At 30.2% G+C, this 17,130-nt stretch overlaps 1 protein-coding gene across 1 annotated transcript in view; it reads right to left on the bottom strand.

The window, feature by feature from the left end:
• LOC106688999 (homeobox protein EMX1) overlaps positions 1–17,130 on the bottom strand; it is a 136,800-nt gene that overhangs the window by 28,356 nt on the left and 91,314 nt on the right. The window contains exon 2 of the mRNA XM_014433733.3: positions 4,905–5,077. Within this exon, the coding sequence (XP_014289219.1) occupies positions 4,905–5,077 (173 nt within the window). The remainder of the gene's footprint in view (positions 1–4,904; positions 5,078–17,130) is intronic.

The raw sequence follows: 17,130 nt of genomic DNA, 5'->3' as shown, positions 1-17,130 counted from the left end.
AAAAATATGGATACTGAGTCAGATACCCTGTACCTATCAAGATAGGTATCAGATTTTTTTTCGGGGGGGGGGCTTTAATAATTTTTTAAAGAATTATAAATATAAATATATAACTTATGCCTAATAAATTTAAATTAAAGTTATATAATTCAATTTCATTGTGATTAAATGTCAACTTTTTGTTATACACCAATAAAGATGGCAACATTAGAGTAGACTATAAATTTAAATTGTATAATACATTGAATATTTGTGAAGGATAATTATAAAAGACAGACCTGAGATATGAGTCTGGAATATTGATGTAGTTAAGAACAATACTAGAAGGAAAAAAAAAGGGGGGAAATTTATATTGTATTTATATCCTGTCAGAGGATTTTTCAAATTTTTTATGTGAGATTTTAGGCGTTTTATAAAACTTCTTAGTGCAGTTTTAGTGCGTTACATTTCATAAAAGAACGGTTTTTCGGCTATTTTGCAGTTTGTTTTTTTTTTATGTGTACAATTTGAGCCGAAAAATGTACAAAACGAAACAAAATCTATTTATCTATTAAATATATCCATCTTTATAACTATTTATAAATATTAATAACACATCATCAATTAGCTTTTAACTATAATGTTTATTTTGGTTCCCTAAATAATAATATATATTAAGTTAATAAAAATCTCGCCAAGATCTTGCCGGGGTGATTTAAAAGTAGCTTTAACATTAGACTCGTTCCAATCGGTTAATTAATTACCTGAGCAACTAACTAACTAAGATGTTAATTAATAACGCTGTCAAGGCTGATTGGGACCGACAGCTGACTAAATTGGATGAATGGCCAGCTAACTGTCGATAAAAGATTAAACGCAGACAATTAAAAATTTTGTTTCTTTAGAGAATTCATGATCTTTAGTTTAACCTGTTAGAGTGTGTTAAATGGAAAAAGTTATGTTAAATGGAGCAATATTTCCTACTTTTCAAAACGATATAATATTTAGCATGGTTCAAGTTCGGAGAATGACTGGTCACACTAAAGACCAGCTGAGAACCGCACCATTTTGTCTGTTGTCGTTTTGAAAGGTTAGTTGCTTGTAGTTCGTGTTGTTTTTGTTTTGGACATTTTTAAAACCCTAATAAAGTAAGGAATAAAAATAATAATAAATAAATGAGAAAAAGGTATTACCTGATACCTCTGTAACATCAAATTCGCTACTTTTATTTCATGAGCTTCCCCAAAGTTGCTTTAATATGTTGTAAGGTATCTAAAAATTAAAATATTAGGATTTTTCTTTTTTTGAAATGGAAATTTTGAGATGCACAAAGTTCAATATCATTGGATCTAGGTTCTGTAAGAAAATTCCAACATAGGTGTAATTATGTTTTATAATATCGTGTAATCTTTGTTAAACATATAAAAGAAATTTAACCAGGAACCAAATTGAAAAAGTGAGCATTGCACTTCCAAAATGATAGAAAATAAAAATAAATCATAATTTTAATTTCACGATATGTAAAGTCTCAATGTCAACAACAGGTTGACAATAGTATCAGACCACATTAAAACAAAAAATTGACTGAGATTTTGTATAGTTGCCAAGAAAATCCACTTGGAGCGCCTAGAACATAGACTTTAAATTGAACTGCTCACAATCGTGTACTTATGACACTTAGCATGTTAAAACTTTTTACATTTAACACATAATGAATCATAATAAAATAATAACAGTAATAATTTACGTAGTGAAATAATTTAATTGATGATTTTTAATCATTTTTTTCAAGCTACATATTGATAATTTATAAATATTTGGGCATCTCGTTATTCGTGTCGTTTTTTTATTAATGAACGGATAATTATTTATTAACAAACGATACTAACTAGAAAAAATGTTATTTATTTTATTGTGCCGATATTACCTGCTATCTTCAACTGTTGTTAAATTTTGTTCAGTAACTGTTGGTCAATTTTGTCTTTTTCCTTACTCTTTCTATTTCCTATTTCTCCTTTATTAATTTATTCTTATATTCTATATAAACTCATGTACACCGCATTATTGTTAACTCATGTTTACTTATAATATTGTTATATGTATCCCCCATAAAGTTAGCCTAACGCTTATATAACTTAATACTTTAGTTCTTTAATTGTCTTATTTTGCTTGTATATTTTCAAGCCATTTACATTGTTTCCTTTCTCACTTTTCTGATGATTTTATTTTAATTATTTACATATATGTACTAGTCTTTCCGATATATATAAATTAATTTCTATTAATAAATCAACATATTATTCAATTTTAAAAGTAATTCGGAACCAATTATTTATAAAAAAAAAAAAAAAATAGATGGTTTTTAATTTAAAATGAATTAATACTTTGTCCGGAGTCGTAAAGAACTCATAGAGGTTATAAGATTCTATTGAGTATGTGTCCATGAACCATGTCACTGTTATATTAACCGTGACCAAGCAGGCGGTTACGGCATGGAACTGTGATTTGTCACTGTTTCACAGTTCGGTCACTTTATTGATCTGACTCACTTAGTGAGTGAGATAGAGATCTAGCATGTGACACTGTCGTCTAATAATGGCGTCATAATAACCGTAACTGAATATTATCTCTACGGATCGTATAATTATACAATCGTATAACAGAGGAAAAAAAGTGAATTTTAAATGGTTATAAGCACTTGTTAAAGTCGATTATTTGAATATTAACAGCAGGAATTTCGCTATAAAAATAAACTCAGTTTAATGACCAGAAAATTAGCTGCGAAATATTAACAGAATTAAATTTTAAAAACGAACTTTATTTTTTAACTGAATATAAATACTTGTTGAGATCTACTTTATAAAAGACCGAAATTTACCCCACTTTCAAAAAAAGTAATCGCTCTATCAGATGTTCGCATTCCTCAACAGGGAACGAATTCTTGGGATTGTCTCACGAACAGATCTGATCTAACCCGAAAAAAATTCTCAAATTAATCTTTAAACTGTTAAATATTGGATTAAATTACTGGACAACCAAGCAGTTTAAAAAAATACATAAAATAAAATTTCAGCCACATATTTGTCTATTTCTATAATTATGTTTCAAATTATTTTTCTCTAATCTGTCTTGGAGAGTTTGTTTTTTAATTGTGCGTGCGTTTTTAAATTTTAACTTAATATTTGGTACTTTTAGGATTTTAGATCTACAATATTTCAAGAATTATCAAGAGTAAACATTTGTGTGAACATACTCCCGACAACTACAAGTAATATTTCAGGGTGAACATGGTGGGTAGAAATAAACTATCCGAATAAAGTGACCAATCTCCAAATCAGTAATTTTAGCTTATCTACTATTTTTCAGGAGAAAAAATTTCATTTTTTCCTTAACTGCTTTAATTTGTTTGCGAGCAAACCTTTGTAGACAGTCATTTAACATTCAAACATACGTCTGAAGATATGAAAAGTTAGAAATATACTTTTGAATATTTCGTGAACCCAGTAATTTATAGCATTATTAAAGATCGGTTAGCAATCTATGAAACAATACCTATTAAAAAAGCGACTAGGGAATAGGAGTTATTAATGATGAAAGAGGTATGACTCGATGATTGATATTTGGTAACTTGTGCCAGAATCCAAATATTAAAACTTAAAAAAACATTTCGATTATTTTTGGGTTTTGGTACAACATATTACTGATTTTTGTAAACCCCAAAGCGAGAAAATTGATCACAGTTGACCAATGAACAGTATAATTATGTTTTTAAAATAATATACAGGCTTCAAAATATAATTATTACGAAGACAGTCATTAACTCTTCTAAGAAGAATAATTTTTGTTTATAATGAAAAAAAGTCCAATTTATTGTGTCAACAAATCTCAATTATCCAAGATACGATCCTATCATCTTCGCCATGACGGGTCTGAACAGACAAACAAGCGGCAGTTGATACAATTTGTTTGCTCCAACCCCAAGTTTGGGGCAGAAGGGAGGAGGGAGCGAGTACAGAGGGGTTAGGGCCCATTGTGTTCAGTAGCGACCCCTTCAACAACAATAATGGAAGATCGCTTTACCGCTTCCTCTATGGCCGTCGCCTTCCTCTGTGTCAATGATCCGTTCCCTGCTATCATTAGAACTCTACGGAAAGAGATTGTCCTAGGGAGTATGAAAGGGGGTTCCGCAAGGTATCCGTTTAGGGAAGCTGTTGTATCGTCTGCGTCATCGGATACCTTTGCTCAATTACTCCTTGACCCTTTTACAAACGCCTTACTGATAGCCATTAAAATGAAGAAGTGTTTAATAAGCCAATCCATAATTTGAATTAAATATTATTTTTATTAATTCATTATAGTAATTATATAGGGGAAACTTGCTTAATTGTTCACTAACAGTATGTTACCAACATGAACCTGATAGATGTATTGAATTTAAATTTAATCCTAACTGTAGTTAAATATTTTTCTATTGAGGATAAAGAAAAGGATAAAAACAAATTAAAAAGAACAAAAAATCAAATCCTTATGTCTCCCAAGTACCGGTAAATAATTAACTAGTAATCGTTTCACTGATTACGGTATTAAAGAAAAATAATAAACAAAAGCTTATAACAGCATACCTCACAGTAGTAGTCTAAAAAGTAATCATCAAATATTTAAAAGATAATCCAACTAAAACAATTTGAGATAATTCTTATTAATTTGGTCATAGTTTTTTTGTAGTAATATTATTTAAGAGTATTTTCTTTCTGCTGTATAAATATTATTTTTCTTAGCTGAGTTAATGTTTTGTTTTTTTTCGTTCACCATCGTATTAAATCGTCTTTAAGTGATGTGCAGCATTATTTGGTGAATTTACATTAAACTGTTAATGTGAGATGTGCTATCATGATATAAATATATATTAATGTTATTTATGTTACCTGTGTCTCGGTGAGGCTGAGCGACTGTGCCAGCTGCTTCCTCTCAGCACCGACGACGTAATGGTTCTTCTCGAAGGCGTGTTCCAACTTGAGTAGCTGGGACGGTGAGAAAGCAGTCCGGATCCTCTTGGGCTTCCTGAACGGCTGGAGGAGGTAACCTGGGATGTCAGGTCCTGCAGGAGCAATAAAAAATTAGGATTCAGAATATTATAAAAAAATATAAAAGGCTAGAGAAAAAAAAACTGGTTAACTTATTCATAAGTATATCACTTGTTAATAAACTATGATGCAAAAGTTTTGTTCCAACACTACTCAAAACTATCATCAAACTGGTGGGCACACAGGCAGTAACAGGACTTGAAACGGAAAAACGTACCGGGCATGCCTTCGATAGTTATATTATCTTTTTGTGCTAATCTAATAGGAGCTCTTAATAATAATAAAAATAAATCATATACCATCTGGATTCCATAAATTATATGGAAATGTTTAATTTTAAAATTTTTAGACCTTTTAAAATATCATTTATTGAAACATAATTAGTTGGCTGTGAGTAATTAACTGTAGAAAGATTGTTCGGATGGCAATCGATAAAGTTGTAATTTTTCCAGTGAATTTCATGAACTAATACAGGTACGATTCTTTTTTTTTTTTATTATTCTTTAGATAAATTAATTATCATTCAAATGATTATATAAATAATTTATTACAATATGTATACTGATTGCGTAATACAAAAATACAATTTACTTGTAGTCATAACTTTTTTCCTATTTTATATCAGGGTTTCACTCTATATAGAGTTATAATTCTATAACTCTCCTTTAAGTCTATAAACATTTAAAGGATATAAGTTAAATATTTTATATAAAGTTCATTACAATCCATCGGTGCTACAGTAACATTTTTCAGTCTTAAAGATTCGGTTACAAGAATTAGGAGCCAAACCCTTAAAATAATATTCGGTCCATCCGGATAAGAAATAATCATGATCATCTTTTTTTTTTTTCTTTGTAGATATGATTTCCAAAAAATAAATTCCACAATAAGGTGCTATGTAAATTTAATTTAATTCCTCCTTTTAGATTTATAATTTTAAACCAATCCCCTCTAATACCGTGACAAACTGCTGAGACCGGATTGGCCGAATCCCCAGGGAGTGGAGATGAGCAATGTTTACAGAGTAGCCGTGAGATCTTTATTAATGAAGAGGTGAGTAAGATGTTGTGGCTGCTGGAGAATTTACTCGGGGCCATATTTCCAGATAATTCCATACAAATGGCCTGTAAGCCTCAACCATTAGCCGCTAACGACTCCAACATTCCTCTCTCCCCAATGCGTCCTAAATAGGCGGCTCTATTCCCCTTATTGCTCCTCCTTATAAGACTCTCTTCCTTTATTTATATTTTACTATCCGTAGCTTTTTTATTATTATTTTTTTTTTTTGTGTTTTCTAATTATAATTTGAAATAAAAAAAAATCAAGGTATAAAAAATAATTATATATAATAACTAAAAGTCATCATAGAAAATTTTATGGATCAATCAATAAAAAATCGATTTTTTTTTTATCACCACTATTAGATATCGTTTTATAACACTGGACAAATGAGAATTAAGGAAACCAGTTAAATCAATTTTACTATCTTTTATTTATTTATTTTTTTAATTAAGAATTTTGGCAGTAACCATTTTCAAAAATAATCTCTTTTTAAATTTTGTAGAATTTCATAACCAGCCACTTATTTTCATATATATTTTTTTAAATAGCAGCTTTTGTCGAAAATTTTTAGTTTATAATAATTTTTGTCAAAAATTAATAAATAAATAAAAAATATGTGACTGGACATGAAATTTTACACTTCGTGTAACTGTGTAACACAATATTTATTATTGCATTTTTGAGAAAGATATTTATGGTAACATTTAATTATATTATCCTTATATGTATATTTTATATTATTAGTTTTATTATTTTATTATTTATATCGTTTAACTTTTGCTACTATAACCATAACCTTAAACTCTGCTTCAACGGGAAAGTGAAATCAAAATGATGAGAGTTGAACACTGCCTCAGAACTGAGGTTAATAGGAATGTGCACTATTGTAATCTGTACTGAAACCGAAGGCAGCTGGTGATTGGCTCCTATTGCTCTGCCCCGCCCCAGTTCATATAAGGCCCTCCTTTTTGACTTCATTTTTGCTGGCAGCTAATCCTCTCTATTATACTTCTTCCTACAAGCAACAAACTTCGTCCAAATTTACGAAAATTACAGTTTGCCATGTTTTAATTGTGTGAAAGAATGTGGGCCTTTAACATTATTTTTTTTAAATTTCGAAACCAACTTATCGACAATATGTACATTTAAGAACACAATAACCACTGGGGTCTTCTTCGTGAAGTCAAAGAATCGATAAGGCACATCCATCTTTATCGAATAGTCCTCAAGAGCCCAGGAATTGCTGCGATAATGTTAGTATTGGCGTCAGGACTGATCACGACCTCTGCGGTCCGATCCTGCAATTTGTTTGGCTTCTGTATCGAGAATGGGGTCGATTCGAGTAGCTACAATCGATTCTTGCCGGGTACAAATTGTTATTCCGTGAGCACACTAATGAGATAATCACTCTCCTCTTAATTCAGCCGTGGATGGAAGGGAAAAATAAAAGATATTATATGTGAGTCTATTAACAATGGCTTAAAATTTTACTGTACTAGAAGTAATTGTAATAAAATTAATTTCAATCCTGGCATAAAAGACGTAAATTTAAGCTCATTAAAGCATAATAAAATAGATTTAACAATTATCATAGTAAAGAAAATTGCACTTTTCATGATATTTTGTCTGAAAATAATTCTTAAAAAATCAAAATCTGCACCACTACAACCCATGAGTCATGGGCTCAATTCTTTGTAAAGAAGTACTGTTACTAGTCCAACGGTTGTACCAAAGGTGATTTGGTCAGAATCCGGCTTGATGGCAAGATTTTCACCCAATCATGGGTACTCAATTTTATTATTTATGAGGCTGGGTGGACCCGAGAAGGGCTCCAGAACCGACAGGGTTGACTCAAGTCAGCAGTGTAAAAAAAAAAAAATACTAGCGTCTGAAAAACTGATCTCCGGAAATATTGAACGTTAAAACCTCTTTACTATCAATATTAAAAAAATTGCAATTTTTTTTTCCGTGCTGTTTTGAAGATATTTATTACTGAATGAAAAAAGGGCTAAAATGTAAGCTTTTACTTTAATAAAATGAACATTCGTTGACGGGCAACTGAAATACCTTATTTCAATACCCATATTTCAAGTACATTCACTTTATGAAACTTTTGCATAGTCTATACAAAAATTAAACTAGAAAAAATATAATATAATAATAATATTGGAAGAAGACAGTTGACCGCATAAAGTAGATTGTTGGAAGATAGTCAATAAAGATACAAAATAGTAAAAACTATTCAAGATAACCATCGTTTTAACCCACTTTGCAAAGCTTTATCAGGGCTATTAAAACAAGATAACTCCAAGATGTGACAAAAACATGGAATGCGTACATAAAGAAAGTAAGAAATTATACAAAAGATGTTTAAAAGAATTAGAGGAATTATGTTAAGAAAATATAAATAAAGATAAATAGTAAATTAGTTAATAATAGGTAGAGCCATATGTGATAGAATAGTAAATATATAACTAGAGTAATAAATAATATAACAATCTAACAATACTTGTTAGAAATAGTAACAAATATAGGTGATGTAAATGTGGCAAAGGCAAGGTACGGCAATAAGTAAGGAGGAAATAATAACAATAAAATAAATAATAAACGTTGGTTACCATTAATATTTTTTTTAACTTTAGCCACTTGGACTATCTTCCAAAAAAATATATAGTAATTTAAAATAATTTCGATTGGAACTTAAAAAACTGAAAGCTATGTCTTTCAAAAGGGGTATTCATGATGTTGTGTTAAATGTGAAATGTTTTACCATGTTAAATGATATAAGTATAGGATTGTGAGAAGCCCTATTTAAAGTGACGTTAGATGTTAAATGCATAAGACCTCCTAGCGAATTTCTGAGCAACTTGTTTTATAACCTTTCCTTCCAAAACTTGATGTTATTGTTTACTTTTAAGTTTTGATTAAAGTAATTTATTGGTACATGCCTAAATTGAGTGAAAAGTGGAAGTTGCGTGAAAGTTTGGCCACTGAGTGTCTAGTTGATCTTCTAATTTGTGAGGAACAGAATCAAGATAAACTAATTGACAACTGTCACTACACTATTATTATTGTCATTCATTGTTTTACTTGTTTTTAAAAGATCCTAAACAATACTAGCACAATCAAAACACAAACTACGAGTAAGTAATGTATCACAACAATCAAAACGGTGACGAGCTCAGCTGGTCTGTTTCGTGAAGTCATCCATTTAACAGACCTAATAACATACCCTCCATCATGTTATATTGTTTTAACATGGTGAAAGAAAGAGGTATTTCTCCATTTAACATAATTTTTTCCATTAAACATGTTACACTAAAGATCATAATGCCCCTAAAACGTAAACGTTTTACTTTTTCATATATGGAAGTCATTATAAATAAAAACTTTGAAATTCAACCATTTAAATGGGTTTCTATGTATAAACGTAAACGTATTGTACTACACATTACTCATTTCAAAATATAAGATATGTACCTCCATCACATACTTGTGTACCCAAAGTAAGACATTTAATCATTGAGATTTTACTAAGGAATACATATCAATAACATATATACTCGTAATACTTTAAGAGTTTGGTAAGAAATATATAAAAATATAAGGCACTCATTTTGAAAAATCTGTCTTACTAAGCCAACAGCAGTGCATCTAAGGAGATATGGACTTTTTATCATCATCTGTTTCAAACATATTTAGATCTGAATTCCCTGCTAGAAATTAGTTCAAAATTACTTCTCGGTTAACTTGCAATTTCACTATACTTTGCGTGTTAAGAGTAAACAGCACCATTAAACGATGTTTAGGAGATGTTTCCATGACGATTACATAATATAGTCAATTAATTAATGGTAACTTGTGCCAACAAGACACTAAGAAGAATGTTGAGGCCGTTTCGGTGGCAGTATACAACATGAATACCGCCATTAAATTCAAGTCAGCAACGAACACTCCCGGGCTAAACGGTCGAGGGTAGAAAAAAAAGAAACGCATTTGTAATGCGCATGCGAATCCTCGGATTAGGCGAGTTGTGTCATGCTTATAGCGTATGCGCGGTGCTTGCGAGGTGTTCGCTCCAACTAGAACGGCCGTCCTCTCTCGTGCTTGGGGGTCATTACTGGTCAGCATAGGAATGGAACCATTTGCAACTCATTGTTCCAACTCCTTCTTTATCTCCCTAATTGTCCTATCTTTCGTAATTGTTCTTCTCCGTAATTTTGTAATTAAGCTCCCTTGTTGCCGTTGTAGATGTTGTGAAGATTCCGCGCGAGTACGGACATTAAAGGCAATTCGAAGAGATTTATGAAACGTGTTGAGATGTCGGTTGTTTTCTTTTCGATTTAAGTGGCCTTGAACGATGGGAAAATCATTGGGAGTTTTGAAAAGAAGAAATAAATAAATTACAATATGAGGCTGTTAGAGTTATTAGGTATCTATTAAATTATTTTATTCAGTTAAATGTTTTTGATAAAAAAAAAATATGTTAATTAATATTAGAATTACTGATTGCTAGAGAAGCAAAGTTGATTCCTATGATATATTTTTTATTACTGCCCGCCTGGTATGATGAGGACAATTTTGTAAATATTTCATTATTTATTTCATATATTTTACTTGGTCTATATCAATATTATAGACACATACAATTGTAACCAAAATCCATAAGAATAAACCTTTTTCGGACCGAATGTTTTACAAAATACTTATGAATCTGTTTCATTCTATCGATATTAATTTTATTATTTTTCTTTATTAATGACTTATGTCCCTGTAGGTCAAACCATCTAAGATTTCGATTTTATGATCGTGTTTGTCTATATTTCATAATATTTTATGAGCCCTATATATGAGGCGAACAAAACCATTATAGTCTATGAACTTTTTTCAATTTTATCAATGTAAACTTAACAGTACATTTAAAGGTCTATAAAATCTAACAACTTCTATTATAATAATTTGTCCAAAACGTCGTTCTAAAGGTAGAAATAAATTTAGTTAAAAGTTAGGTGTCTTTCCTAGGTAATACAGAAAATTTATATCTATTGCCAAAAGTTTAAATAATGAAGAAGATAGGCCATCAACCTGGATATCTGAGCCGTGGTTCTAAAACAAGGGATGTCCAAACTAAGATAGATGGTTTTGAGAAAGACTTATGTTGTGTTATAGAAAGTAAAAGTTATAGCTTTTCTGAGAACTTTTTTTGCATGTAAAAATTAAATCTTTGACAGGTGGTCTTACTTGAAAACAACTAAAAATCTCTAAAAACGGATATTGTCTGTTTTCTGTTTGCACTTTTGTAGAGGTGTCAACAGATGAATATTTGTGTTCTAAGTGTTTTAATTAATCATAAAATTTCCGCAACCTTTGCATTCAATAATTAACACTTGTTTAAAGTCATATATTTTAAAAATCTAATCTTGTTAACTTAAACAGTTTATTTTTGATATAACATAGCACATATATATATTTATGAAAACATTATATGTCTAGGTAATTACATTTGTAGATTTCTGATAAAAAATCTAGAACAAAGGTTGATTTTATAGGTTATGTAGTACTATTTATGTGAATTTTTATCATCTAATATACATATAAGTCATATAAATAGTATAAATCATGGAATTGCGGCAAGGCGCAAGCATGTAGACACTATAGGAGCTTCAATCTTCTAGTTTACGCAAAAGTTCTGTTCATATTAGGCACTAAATTACTTTTTGAAAATTGTGGCTCATTTTGTATACTTAGATAATTAATATATAATTAGGAAGGATATAGAGAGAAGGAGAGTGGAACCTCATTCTCACCCCTTTGAGAGGTGCAGGTACTGGGTACTTAGCGGACCATCTGCTCCGCTCTAATAGCCATGGCAACTAACTCTCGAAGTTAACTGCTTTTTTTACGTCCGAGTTTACCTGCCGAGGTTTAATGTCGGCCAACACCTGCTCTTTGGCATCTAGTTGAACCATCAAACCATCGACAAATGGTTATGTGCTTCTCCACCCAAATCGATTGTGTTAAGCTAAGCACTTCCTGATAACCAAAGAATTACGAACTACGTAAAATTCACATCTACTCCCATGAAGAACCTATTTACAAAGTAAATTCAAATTATTCAGTAATTATTTTCCGCAATTAATCAAACAGGATATTTGTTTTATACCTCTTTAGAGAAATATTTCTAGCTTTATTCTTTTCTTTTTTTTTTTTTCAATTATTGGCAGTCACTCATATATTTTTTATATTTTAGATCAAATAACCCGAAGAAGATAGCACAGATTAGCACACAAACCGGTCAACACGAATTTCGAGTCTATATTATAATAAATTCGTTCTTTTTTTTGCGTTCCCTCCATTAAAATAAAATTAGTAGTACATGAAATGTATTATATATAATTTACTGATTCTTCTCCATTTGATTGCCTAGTGGCATTATAAGGTGTTGATATCAGTCCAGTTAAGATGGTGAAGTTCAGCTATTGCCTATGGCTACGCCATAGAATTAATGGAGCGTGAAGGATAAATAAATCAGGAAAACAAATTCGTCATCTCTCATCTCGTGAAAAGTAGGTTAAAAAAATTGATCCTACGAGAACAGAATAAAATGGATTTTAAGTTTAAAAAAAATTGAAAATTCGTTCCATTATAACCCATGGGAGATCAGTGGTTCAGTACATTGTAATGAAGTGAATGAATGAACACTGAACCACCCCGCACCTCGAATTAGAAGTAAATATGAATATATTTTATTTTATCCCGCGAAAGTGTGTTCAGAGTAGCTCAAGGGTTCTCTTAAAAATGTCATATGAGAGAAATTCGAAAAAATATAAATATTAAAGATATATGTATTCAATTTTTCTTAGCCAGGAGTGTCAAAAATTATGAAATTTTAAGGAAAAAAAAACATTTAATAGGCTGATTTTCGAAATTAAGATTTTGTTTATTACAAAATTTATAGAATTAAAAATTTATTTTTGAGATTAAAATCTTCGGATCCCTGTGTATTATTATCTATTCTAATCCTGTGAAATATATTTTATTACTGTATATTGTATGTTATAATTGAAAAATCTATCCCTAATACATAAGCAATCCCCTTGTTTTTATTCTACTAACCCGCTCCTACCATTTAGATAACTGGCTCCCATTACATAAGAGGAGTGTATTAGGAGTTAATACCTCATTGTCGGTACCCCAGCCCTTGGGTGCTAACCAGTCCTCCATTACCATATATTGTTAGCAGGCCTACAAAATGCCTGCATTAGCATTCATGTATCGAGAACACGGGGCCATGGGAAGCCCCATAGACCGTGACTGAAGCCTGTCAATCTCCACCAACGGCTGGTCCTAACAATATCCTTTCAAGCTGTTATTTTTTTTAGCGGGGGAGCTGTTTACAGAGGTGGATGGTCGCGGTGGAAACTTAATAAGGGCGTTATAATACCTTGTATAGAGGGCTGGTCCGGATAATGGGGGATTTTGGTAGGCTGTTAATGCGCCTTCGATAACGTATGGTGGTCCCGAGTATAATATTAGGATTAATACCGTATCTATTACTGATTTATACACCAGGTGTTGGCATCGTAAATTGGAATACTACGGTTCCTTATGTATTATTCATACTCTAATTGAATCCGAAACTTACTACCGATATTTTGTTATAGGAATTAATATTAAATATTATTTCAGCTTAAAATAAATAATCGAATAAAAATTATGTTCTTCAGTAGTCCTAAGCCTATTGATACATACTATTAACTTTTATATATATACTATAACTTTTTAAAAGTTATATGTTAGGTGGGCACTAACGTAATTTTTCAAGAATATATAATAATATTATAATATATTTATCTATTATCAATCTAAATTAGGTTTTGGATATGGTAAATAATATTTTAAAAACAGAATAGTGTATAAAACATAAATTCTAGTAATTATTTACTGTAAAAATAATAAAAATGGTTTAGTGCAGTTTTATCATCACTATAATTCAATTTTTATTATTGCCAAAAAAAATAGAAAAATAAAACAATAGAAAAACGTAAATACAGGATTTTATATTCTATAGTAATATACTTAAGAATAAATTCGCTTAAATTACCATATTTAAAAAAGAATCATACAATATTTTAATATATAAATAATAATAAAAATTTAAATACATTTAAGAAAAATGAAAAAAAACGTACTAACAGTAAAAACCATTTATATTTTAAAATGTAAAAGCAAACGTTTATCACCCAATATTATTCAACAAACTAAGTCCTAAAACCTTTAAAGGTTTTCAAATGATTAATCTATACTAATTCCATATTTATCGCAAATTTAATAACCCTCAGTGGCAGACCATATATTATTGTAACAGACATTAAAATTTCAAGATGAAGTCTTCTCAAGATGGAAGCCGATCCTAGGAGCAAAGAGAAGACATATTGGCACCGACTTCACTAAGTAATTGCCTTATAAGAGCAGGCTGTAAATTACGACAGAGGACAAATACGTCGGATGTCGGAGGTGTTCATTAAGTATCCGCGGTCAGCGCTGACTCCATCAGATCCTCTCAGATTATCTTTAACTCTCGGCAGAAAAAAAAAAAAAAAAAAACCCTCACTCGAGGACCTGTTAAGGAGCCGCAAGAAATCCTGCCGCTTTTTCTCCAGACCTTTACGCTGGATCTGGAGGCTAAAAGTGAATATAAATAAAATGAGGCAGGACTCAGCCCCCACCAATGAGTATGAATTAATCGCCAATTAAAACAATATAACTTAGTCCGGGATCAAAACATGGCGGCAAATATATTGCCGGTTTGGATTAAGTTCAAAGAACCGGTTCTTCGCTAATGCTCCTTAACTTCTGGTTGGTGGTGTACTTCGGAATCAGACCTTCGACACATTAATTCTGTCGATGAATAAAAAGTGTCTGATGGTGTCTAGAATGGTATGTTAAAGTATAATTTACTCCTTTATAAATTTTTATTTATTTTTCACTTACTCGTAAATGAGGCAAAGGATAATTATTGAAGTCCATATTTTATTCACTTACTTGACTTTAGTGTATGCTGGTAAGATAATTATATTTGTTCTGATCATAAAGACGATACATCAATACTTTTTTTTTTTAGTACTCACATTATTTTTAATGTGAACTAAACCCAGCTTTAGGAATAATTCTCAATTTGAGGTTCTACAATTTATTGTTATATTGCTACAATAAAATATATAATGCTTGTTTTGTCACTCCCTAGATCTATCACAAAGCCGAAACTATGGTTTTACAAGTTAATGGTGCCAGATTTATTTGCAGTAAACGTAAAGATAATATTTGTCATTTTTTGAGCATTCAAGTATTGATATGAAACTTGAATTTTAGGTAGAACTCACCAATCACTATAACAGTTATTTATTTTGTATTATGTAGTATAATATAAAAGAATCATTAAACATAAATCAATTGTAAAATGATTTTAAACTGAACCATTTATTTTAATTATGTTTATATCTATTTCAAAAACTAAAAAAATAAGTTCTTCTTTGTGTATTCAATTATGTATAAAATTATTCTTATGTGTTGGTTAAAAATAATTGCAATTTTTCTTCGGGCTTTATATAAAATTTATTATTTTTAAAATTAATTTTTTTCTATTAAAGATAAGATCATACACTTTTTATTAGATTGATAAACATAATAATATTAAAAGAACTTAATTCAAAATTTCAACTAAAGGGTCTTATCCTCATTGGAATGTCGAATTTTCAAAAAATCTTCCTCTAACGCAGCTTTGATTTTGTTTATTTGAAAAAATAATCAGTTTTCATAATTAGCAATGATGAATAATGGATAAATACAAAATATTACAGAATTATATGAATAACTAAAGGAGAAAAAATGAAAAATATAAAAATCTAATTTTAAAGCAAATAGGCTGGATTGTCTTATCTTCCCCAGTTGCATTACTGTTTCTTTATCCTTTGATAAACTGTTCCATTGTTGGCAGGAACCAAATTTACATTTCTTATTTTCAACTCAAGAAATCCTAAAATATGAATTTATATAGCAAAATAAAAATAAAAAGGTTTTCTTCATTTTTGCCTTAATAAGTGAAAGTCTTATGATGTTTTTTACTATTTTTATGGGTTTTAGGAATTCTTATTTTATTTTTAAATGTCTTCCAAAATCAAATCAAAATTAAATTAGGAAAACCTTGTACCTGCGTTTTTAATTTGATAGAAGTACATTAAATAAATTTTATGATTAAGGATAAATGAGAATTAGCTAGAGTGGAATATTAACTTCAGGCAGAAATCGATCCCACAGCACTTTTAACTGGGACAAAACACTCACATATTTATTTATCCAATAAATATAAATTAGTAAAATGATTCACAACTCTAATATTCGTTCATAAATTTAATTTTAGAATTATTTACGATTAAAAAGAAATACATAAAGTTAGAAACTCAATATTATCAATTTAAAATTTAATTTAATATAGTTAAATGATTGTCTGTAGTCAGAATAAAAGATTATTTCTTTTTGATTGTTGATATAAGAAAGTAAATCAACTAATTCGTCTTTTTCCTTTCGAAAAGATCCGGTTTTTAATTTATGCATATTTATACATGTATTCCTAGCAATAACATATACATATATATAGATATATTAACACAAATATGTGGGCAAACAAAAACTCGTGAAGCCGGGCGTGATTTTGTGTTAAGTTTACACGCTCGGGTTGAGTGGGAATGTGAGGAGAAGCGACCAAGCGAGCCATAAAGTTAGATTTACAAGGTGTCCGCTATAAAATTGATGACCTCTGATACAACCAGCGACATCTTATTCAACTCATTTTAATTTTTTTCTACTAAAGGGGAAATATATTCGGTTAATAGGCCCCGCATTCTGAATCAGATCCACGAATTATAGACATATATATAATTTGGCAATTTAGTTCCTGTCATAAATTATATATAGCGGATTAAAGTCCTAACTAATAGTCATCTTA

The sequence above is a fragment of the Halyomorpha halys genome, unplaced genomic scaffold (assembly GCF_000696795.3).
Source record: "Halyomorpha halys isolate HHAL.00 unplaced genomic scaffold, Hhal_1.1 Scaffold1255.1, whole genome shotgun sequence".
Classification (NCBI taxonomy): Eukaryota; Metazoa; Arthropoda; class Insecta; order Hemiptera; family Pentatomidae; genus Halyomorpha; species Halyomorpha halys.
This window is presented reverse-complemented; position numbering and strand designations above follow the sequence as displayed.